The following is a 9,952-nucleotide window of genomic DNA, read 5'->3' as shown; positions in this document are numbered from 1 at the left end:
ATAAGTTACAGCATTAGCTTAACGCGTGCCACTGCGGGAGGCGAAATTAATTTTTTTTTTATTATATGCGCGCCTGGCTAAGTAATTGTTTTCACTTGGAATTTCGATCATACCAGTCCATACCATTCTTAAACCGGCCTTTTCGAAGTAGCCATAATGTTATAATTCGGTTCCACTTTAATATCAAAACTCCCGTGCACGATTTATATTATTCTTTTCTGCACGCGTAAACAGCGCTTGGTTGCAGATGGTCGAAATAAAAGGGGAGGACGACAGGCGGGCACTAGGACCTCCCCGGTCTCTCAGGCCGGCCGTAGGCTGGCGCTGCGCTGCCTGAGCTCCTGAGCGGCGCTGCCTGTTACAAACTTGAAGGCAGCTGTCGGCTGCGCGTCATTCACTGCGAGCGTAAAGCCGAGATTGAGCGTCTAAAGACTTGAGTGATGTTACCTTCACAGCCGTGCGTGGCCAAAGAGATCTATGCATTTCGCATCTCTTAACTTTCTATGAGAAGTAGTCATGCTTGCAAGTTTTCCTTAATTATATTAGGTTTTACATTTTTACTGCCCTCTGAGACGATTTATGAGCAGAAATCGATTACCTGGAATTTGAAATTGATTGGATTCCTGTGAATGTGTTTTTAAATTTTTAATTTCGCCTCCCGCAGTGGCACGCGTTAAGCTAATGCTGTAACTTATTATCCCCGGTTAATATCATGAAACAAGCAACCGCCGCTGCGGAGATGCCAGCTTGCAAGGAGAGCCCGTCCGTGCGGGACAGGAGGGAGAGCGACGTGAGATCCCGAGAGAGGATTGAAGGAGACCTGGATCGGCTCCGGACGCGGGAGAGACTGGAAGCGACGCTTGCGGGACTAGGGGAACTGGAGTACCTGAGACAGAGGCAGGAGTTGCTGGTCAGGAGCGTGTTAAGTCACCGGGAAATATCTGCGATTACCGGGGATGATAAAGTCAGCGCCGGAGCGCTGGAGGACAACTACTTGAGCTCAGAGGAGAAGCTCTTGGAGGAGAACATACAGTTGCTGAAACAGCAGTTGGTATGCATTTAAGTTACGATTTGTCAGTTTTAAAACAGTGTATTGGAATATACACAAACATTAAATAGCTCATGACGACGTGGCTTAAGCTGAAGCGTTGGAGTTAATGTTACTTAGAGTAATAAAGTTGGGGAACAATGTTAAGATTAAGAACTGCCGTGTTGGGACACATTTTTCTGCTAGTTTGCTGGCATTATTTCCCCTTTACGATAGACATCACTCTGGGATAGGGGATGTCTAATTAAAGACGCGCTAAATCTACAGAAGAAGTGAAAGAAATGTGTTAAAGTGTTAAATATTAGCTGTCTTAAATTTTTCCAGAATTGCTTTTTACCGGCACAAATTGATGCCGTCATACTTAGTGCTTCACGAAGCTAATAAATTATTTTGTGATAATTTTCAGTTTGCAAGTCAATAAATCTTATCAGCATGAATCTAATGAACTTTCAACCCATGCGTGCAATCACAAGAAAAATATAAACTGACGTTTTTAAAGACGAGGTTAATGTATAAAATGATCACGGGGTTAAAAAGATATAAGGGTTATTTAAATGGGATCTTCCCAGTGTTTAAAACAACCCAGATAACCTAATCCTGGCAAACAAGGGTGACCAGCTGACCGTTTGAGACCCGATGATGGGCTACAATGGAGGAGGCGATAGAAATGAACTTTTACAATCATATCCTTCACCCCCTGCTGTTGTCAAAGGAACCAGGCCAGTTCCCGACAGCTTCTGTGGGATTAAACCTAAACCGGCACCAACACACCGGCGTTTAATCGGGGACTTGTTTGCGTGGCTTGCTTCTTATTTGAATAAGGAGTGAGAAACACATTTTTGTTTATCTCGGAGCTTTTGACATGTGAATGAATTGACTGGAGCCACTGACAATCAAACACAGTTTTTAAACGACTTAATCGAATGTAGAAATACCGATAGTGGTGCTCAATATTGTTTCGTTTCATACTACGTTAAATAAGTAATGATCTTAACCCCTATCAAAAATCACAGTGAATAAGACAAATATAATTAGGAAAGAATGTTTTTAAAAGGTATGCTTATTTGAATGGTTCTTGTATTCTACTACAATAAAAAATGAATAGGTTTTAATCAATTGGGTGACTTAAATTCGGCAATGACAACTTGGTTGATGATGTGTTTGGATAAAGAAACAGACTCGTCCTTGTTCGTCACGAGCCCAGGTTATCAGCAGCACATGTGCATAATTCGATTCCTTTTGCAAATAAGCATAGGGCTGCTTTGCAAAATGGCACATTGTATAAAAATGGTCTCCACTGCGCTAGCATGCACTGAGCTCAGGGTGCATTAATCACCCCACTGCCTCCTGTCAAGAGCCCATTTTTATGGTCAGGCTGTTCACTGCTGAGGGAACCGGCTCCCTGTCCTGTATGACTGAATGCGTCAGTGTTGCAGTACTGGCCTTGTATACAAACCAGCCGTCGAGATGCCGGGGTGGGGGGGCTGGGAGTACGGCTTTGCCATTGTAATTTTTGTCAGCTCCTCCATTGAGAGGGATACATCTCCATTGTTCTTCCTCCTCAGGCCCACTCATGTCTGGAATGCATGACAAGGTCTGGCTGTTGTCACATGTGCCCTGTACCACATTGCCTGCATGCTCTCTGACTGCATTGACCCTGCCTCAGCTCACAGACACGTCCACCAGCCCTATGCCTCCTTCTCCATCTAAAATTGGGCACATATTTGTAGACTGGATCACATTAATTTAAGATATAGAATTTAAAAAAAATGAAACAACCCTTTAAACATGCATTTAAAACTTAAGTATAGTTTAATTTGTTTACTTTGTTCCACTCTTGAATTTGGACTCTAATACGTGGCAAAAGATATCGGATGCGGTAAATTGCGAAATGAGGTATTTGTCACGGCTTACACTGATAAGAAGCAGCATATGGGAATTCCTGTGCGTTGGTAATTAATGTAATTTGGTGCTAAATCTTTAAATAGACTGCTGTGAGCAGAATGCCTTGACCTCTTGCTTTTGTTTAGTGTTTTCTTTCTCAGACATGCATCTAAAATTAGATGGTTGAATGAAATAAAAAGGCAGCAGCGATTTTCCACTAATTGCTTACAGATTGTAGGATTTAAGTTTCTTTCAAATGCTTCATACAATATGCTCCATTTGGAAAAGGCATTGCTTGAGAATTAGCTGATACTATCAAAAACCCTTGGAGAATGACTGTTTCCATTTTGTCCCCCCCGTCCCCCCCCGTCCCCCCCCCCCCAAAAAAGAATTGTTTGAGACGGAGGGATGCTGGGCTGATCAGTCAACTGCAGGAACTGGACAGACAGATCAGTGACCTCCGATTGGACAACGAGAAGGTGTCACATGACCACGTGGAGACTGACAGCCGGCCAAGCTCAGGTGAGAAGCCCAAGAAGAATGTGACACTTGGAGGGTTGTGAGCCTAGAGGAAAGTAATGGCTGTCTTTAGGTATCTCTGACCTCTGTGGACAGAAAGCACGGAGATTCGTTAAGGCGATTTGACAGTCACTGTACTGCATATAATATGCCATGAGTCTGGGGTCTAGATCATTGTTATGGAGTTTGGTTGCAAGGGTCATTGCAGGTAATGTAGTGGCACTAGTTGATTGATTAGTAACATTGTTACCAGAATTTGGAGGAAACTGGGATCTTTTAGGGAGCTAAGCAGCTGTTGTTGAATGTATGAAGCACAAAATTTTACCTAAGGATCATTCCATAGACTACAGATCTCTGCAACATCATATATTTACAAACTTTTATCATTGAACCTTGTATTGAATTATTTTTATCAAATGACAGTTGATCATGAGTGAAACTAGATCTTCTCAGATGTACCGTATTTATTTCCAGTATTTATGGTGTCTATCAATTTATAAATAACACTCTAGGTGGCTGATTATACAAATGCTGGAATATGGGTGCTTGCTTTTGGAGAAATGTTAAAGGAACTCTGAGCTCTATATAGTTTGCTGATGTTTTTTGTTTTGTGAAAACTGAATGTTCTGAATGTTCATACATACTATAGATGGTTGCAGCTAAGACCAGCGCTTAATGTGTCAAGGTTATACAGAGCTGGTCGATTACAGCTCATGGTATTTAAAATAACCTTGGACACAATTATACTGCTCTCCCCTGCTCATCAGCTTCCTTATAGGATTTATGACCATTAAGAAGTTACATGTCATCTAAATGAGGTGGTATTTTGGTGTCAGGATCGTGTTTGGTTATTGCTTTTCTTTCCTTTTCATTTTCTCTTTTGATGGTATCAGATCTTTCCTTGCATTTCCACATCATACATACTCAGACTTACTCCTAACGACAGATTAACCTAATTTTGATGTATGTTTGACAGCATTGCCATTACGTTTCATAGAAGTATTAAGTAAATTTACTACACGCTGTGGTTCACTTTTAAGTTTTAACCAAAGTTTTTTTTGTTGAAGATCTTAGTGTTCAGGTTGGCATAGCAGTAACCACATAATGCTCAGAAGACTATGCCCTTGGCTCAGATCATATTTTATTCAGAAATCGTCCTCCTCATAGAAGATTAATGGGCTTGTATTAAAGTCAACCTTATGACTTCTGTCACCTTCTCAGAAAAACTCGTTTGAACCGTAATCTTTTCACACCTGGGCTCATGTAAAAACATTGCACCCTCCCCCCCTCTGTTCTCGCCAGGCTTTTACGAGCTGAGTGATGGGGCTTCTGGGTCTCTGTCCAACTCATCCAACTCGGTCTTCAGCGAATGTTTGTCCAGCTGCCAGTCGAGCAGCTGCTTCTGCAGCCCCCTGGAATCTTCCCTGAGTGTCTCGGAGGGACGACCCAAGTCTGCAGGTGAGTTTGTCCGCCATAGCATCAGAACACCCCCACTATGGAATGTTCCCGTTGTAGTCTTGTGTGGCCTGTCTGGTTGGGGACCTTCACCCTCCAACAATTTGTAAGCAATCCATCCACTCCTTGACAGTCTCAAACCAAGGCTGCCGTTAGCGAGCCCTTCACCCTACACCAACCCCAAGCTCGAGTGTTGCAAGTGTCTGGTGTAGCAGAGCTGTGGGGTGGGGGGTTTGAAGGGGGATCATACCACAGGCCAATGTTCCCTTGGCCATGTAATTTTATTAGGGCTTGGGATTTTTAAAAGTGTGGATTTATTGTTAAATAAAGACTCTCAAACTCTGCAAACAGAAGAAACTATTCCATGGCCTAGCGAATGACAGTCACACAAATGAGGAGGCCTTTTAATGGGAAGACGTTCCCATGCAAGTTCTCTGCCCTTTTAAAGCAGCGAACCATGGATGTTTAACATTCCTGGGAACAGCATAGTGCCATCCCTGCATTCATTCTGCCATCCTTAGATTTTTATGCTGCAGTGAAAGACCATTGCTGATTTTGCTGGGTCCACAAATGCATGGATGCATGCAAAGTAAATTTGAGCTGATGAGAGATTTGAATGACCACTAACATTTTAAGTTATTATATTTAGCAAACATGCTAAATGTGTCAGTAGTTCACCAGTTGCAATAGTATGTGTGAATAAATATTTAAATGGGTTTTTAAAATTAATTGTACCTTTCTTAGTTTTTCCTCATTATTTAGGACTTATGGATTAGTTTTTTTTCCTTCAGTATTTAAAAAAGCTTTGTTCTAACTAAGAATTTCTGCCGTGTTGCAGATGGCTTGATGGAATGTGTGGAATGCGAAGGCCAGTGTGACGACCAGAGCTCCGTGGTGGCCAGTAGGTCCTGCTCTGCTTCCTACCCATCTTCCGCCGACGGCACCTTCGACAACCAGTCCAAGTACCACTGCGACCTGGTGGCTAAGAACGGGAGTGACGTGTACCGCTACCCCAGCCCTCTTCACGCTGTGGCCGTACAAAGCCCCATGTTCTTCCAGTCTCTCATCAACCACTTGAAGGAAGAGAGTGTCCCACTGAAAAGTGGTGAGCCTTCGAGCGACGCCTTAAAACCTGAGCAGCCTTTGGTGTCCCAGAGTACCTCTTGGCCTGCCTCCTATGGACCCACCAACAAAAGACTGGATAATTACATCTTCGGCTTACTCCAGAGGCGGACCCAGCCCATGAGGACCAGTAAGCCACGCACAAGCATAAACACAGACCCCTCCAAGAGCATCTTGAGGCAAGGTAGCCTCTGTGTACGGCAGGCTGCGGGCCCACCACAAGGAAAAACTCCTGACCCCAAAACCACCTGGCAGGGAAGCGTGCATCCCGGTTCTGTGAACAGTGTGGATATTGGTGTAGGGTCTCCTCTGAAACAATGGGTGGTGGAAACCCGGGCTGAAGTTCCGGAGAATGGAAAGTGTCACATCCCGGGCCTACCTCCTAATGAACATTTGACCAACGGCAATGGTGACGTTCATGCGAACAGCCTCTCAAAAAAGAAGGCTGTAAATAAAGGCCCTTCGTTAAGCTCAAAGAATTACCATGAGCCAAGTAGCACTCATGCAGTTTCCTCACCTAAAGACAACCGGTACGCTTACCTTCTGCCACATGAGGATAATAAAGCCCCACAGACGGTGAAGATGTGCACTCCAAAGAAATGCACCAAATCCCCCCCGGCTGTGTTGTCGGCTCCAGAAGAGCGACCCGGTCTAGAGCTAGTAAGCTTAGGCTCTTCATCTCAGAGCCAGGATGAAGGTGGGCAGTTGGTCAGCGCTCAGTACATACCTGGCCACAAGCAGACGGTGAAACTCCGCAAGGGTGGGAAGAACGTGAAGGTGGTCAAGGTGAAGAGTGCCTCGCTGAAATCCAGGACGCAAGCCGATCTGCTTCCTGAGGCAGGACGGGAGAAGCAGAGGACGGGGCCAAAGAAGTGCCGCTTCCCCGAGGATGTATCCAACCCTCTGAGATCCTCTAAGAAGATGTCCTCCTCTCGAATGAAGAGGATCCCAGCCTCCATCCCAGAGGGCCGCATAGTGGACAGACACCCACACCCAACTGCAGGAAAACAACCTGTGACCAAGCACCATACACATGGACGTGACGTGGTGCTGGCAAAGCCTAAGTACAAAAGGAGCGACTACCGAAGGCTGAAGTCTATAACGGAGGTACCTTATGAGGAAGCCATAAGGAGGGCGCGGCGGCGGCAGAAGCGGGCGATTTTGGGCCACGTCCCCGCTGTGTACCTGCCATCTGACGTGCAGTACCCCAGCCCGTACTCGTACGTAGGCAGCGACTCGGAATATTCGGCGGAATGTGCCAGTTTATTCCATTCCACGATTCTGGACACGAGTGAGGATGAACGCAGCAACTACACCACCAACTGCTTTGGAGACAGCGAGTCTAGCCTCAGTGAGGTGGACTTTGTGGGGGAGAGTACAACAACCAGTGACTCGGAGGAGAGTGGGGGTATGAACTGGCCTCAGTTTGGCCAAGCCGCTGGACCCATTCTTGGCCAGGAAATGACCGCGGCCCAGGCTAAGGCTTTTGTCAAAATAAAGGCATCCCACAATCTAAAGAGGAAGATCCTCCGCTTTCGATCTGGGTCTTTGAAACTGATGACTACCGTATGAAAAACTTGTCCCAGTAGCCAATGAAATTGGTTCATCTCCTCTCCACAAGTGCCTTGGCTGTTTTAGGCTCATTGCGTGTAACTGTCCCAGCGACTGTTAATAGGAATCAAATAGCGATACAATGATTTACAAATTGTATCTGTAACCTCCTTAAACCTGCACTTTCTAGGTAAAATCATACAGTTTGCACACTGTACAAATAGTCAGTGTCGCCCAATTATTGTATGAAGCCATTTTTAAATATTTATTATTGACGGTACGTTTATTATCGGTGGTGCTATCTTCCTGGTACCCTTTTTATGTAAATGTGTCATTGACTATGGTTTACTTTGCTAAAAAAATATTTAAACTTAATATATTTTAATTAGTCCAACATCAAATGAGGAAGTAGCTATAAATTGATTATCAATGCAGATTTTTAAGGGAAGGGGAAGGAACCTTCCTTTGAAAAGACGCAGTCTGTTTCTGAATTGAGTCTTGGGACAAACTTAAAGACTATTGCTGATATGGTGCTTTTTTTATTATTTGTGCACATAATGTATGCATGACCAACTGCTTTATCCTCCAGTTTTCTATTGATGCCAAATAGCTGTAAATAGCTTTTTTGTATATAGATCCTTGTATGTATTCTGTTAATGCTGGTGCGCTACATTTTTTGCTGAAATAAATGTCTGATTAAAAACGTCCTTTTTTCTTCTTCTGTACGTGGAAGTGACTATTTGTTTGGAAAAATTATATTTTTGGAAATATGTCGTCACCTGACATGATTTACAGGACTGTCTCTATCTCTCTCTGACACCCGTTCTACGTTTTATCTTATTGAATTTATTATTTTATTATAATTATTGCCAGTCTCTGAAGTGACTCGTTACCTCTGTTGCTCTATTGGCAAAGGTTGTCTGGAATTGTCAGTGCGGTTTCTGCATTCTTTATGCTTTTGTGGATGTTTCAAAAGAATAGCTCGTACCATGAAGAAGAAAGTCAGAGGTAGACTTGGGAAGTTGTTTGTCACAGATGGCTTTTGTTAAAGCAAGGGTAGTCAAACTTGGTGGGGACCCAGGAGAGCATTAAGATCTAGATTTTCAGGTACTATCATTATACCTGTGACCTTATGCTTTTCTGCTCATCCTTAAACTTTTAAATGAAAATCCTCATAATATCTGCTCACAGCTGCAGCATAAGCGGTTTTATGCAGTTACTGGGTCACAGAAAAAAAAACACTGTAGAAGATGGAAGGTTTAGTGTTTAAGAAACAAAGTTTGGAATGTGCCTGTAGTCTAAGCTTTAAGTGTGAAGTTCTTATGTATAAGTGCATCGCAGTTGCCATTTCTGTTGTGCAAATGGATGCAGATTATTTTCTATAAAATATTTAATCTGAACCGCTGGGGTTGTGTTGTCCCTTCCCACTAGAGCAGGGTTATTCAAATCACGGTCCTCGAGGTCCGAGCACTGCTGGTTTTCCAGCCTTCCTTTACCTGTCAGTCAGGTGTGAAGACTCTGACCAATCAGAATCAGTAATTATTAAACTAACTACATGGGAGAACTGCAAACAAGGCCTGGATTTGGAATTGAGGTCCAGATTGAAGAACCCTGCACTAGAGGGTAAGGGTGGTTTGAATCCTGCCCCCATCTGTGTTTTGATTGCATGGTCCCCCCCATGTTATATGGCTCTCAGCCTGGTCCTCTGATGTCCTCTCGCAGTTCAAAAACATCTTTTAATATTTGCTCATCTAACATTTGTGCCTTGCTAGGACTAGCGTGATGCGTGGGATTTTCCACTGCACTGTGCATTGTGCTTCCTGGTATAAACATCAGGTCCACTCATCTCCTATTTAAAAAAAAATGAGATGACCAGTGCATCTGTAGGACATCTTGATATGGTGCCAAGAGGTAGTATGAATAATCAATATCTTATGGATCTTTTGATGTATTGTATTCCCCCCGTTTTGCTATATAGTGCAAATTCAACATCTCTGGAACTGCAAGTGTAGAATTTTCCTTATTATGGCGCTTTATAGCCGACTAACAATTCTCTTCGGAGAATTTCAGGGAAGCTGGCTGCGTAGTTGTGGGGGCTGCTTTTGAGAAGTCATTTATGACTCCAGTCTCATTCCTGAAAGATGAATCCTTGGTCCAGATGTTTCTTTGTATTTGTTAGCATGGAAACACATAAAGCTTCCACATCCAAGTACACTATCTCCACAGAGGTTTCCAGAAAAGGACCGAGCAGCAAGAACATTTCCATACCAAAAATTCTATCTCAATAGCTTATTTTCTGTGATTGAACATTATCTACATCTCAAGGAATGTCTGGTCTTAATATAATGAAGTTTATACAAAGGAAAGTGTATA

General features: G+C 43.4%; 1 protein-coding gene across 1 annotated transcript; it reads left to right on the top strand.

Annotated features, from left to right (window-relative positions):
- Positions 1-295: 295 nt before the first annotated feature.
- On the top strand, positions 296-8,300 carry dact1 (dishevelled-binding antagonist of beta-catenin 1). Its single transcript, XM_023840311.2, has 4 exons — positions 296-1,051; positions 3,322-3,454; positions 4,754-4,909; positions 5,745-8,300. The coding sequence occupies exons 1-4, from the start codon at positions 713-715 to the stop codon at positions 7,598-7,600; spliced, it is 2,484 nt and encodes an 827-aa protein (XP_023696079.1). The 5' UTR covers positions 296-712; the 3' UTR covers positions 7,601-8,300.
- The last annotated feature ends 1,652 nt before the right edge of the window (positions 8,301-9,952 follow it).

This window comes from Paramormyrops kingsleyae, chromosome 14, assembly GCF_048594095.1.
Source record: "Paramormyrops kingsleyae isolate MSU_618 chromosome 14, PKINGS_0.4, whole genome shotgun sequence".
Taxonomy (NCBI): Eukaryota; Metazoa; Chordata; class Actinopteri; order Osteoglossiformes; family Mormyridae; genus Paramormyrops; species Paramormyrops kingsleyae.
This window is presented reverse-complemented; position numbering and strand designations above follow the sequence as displayed.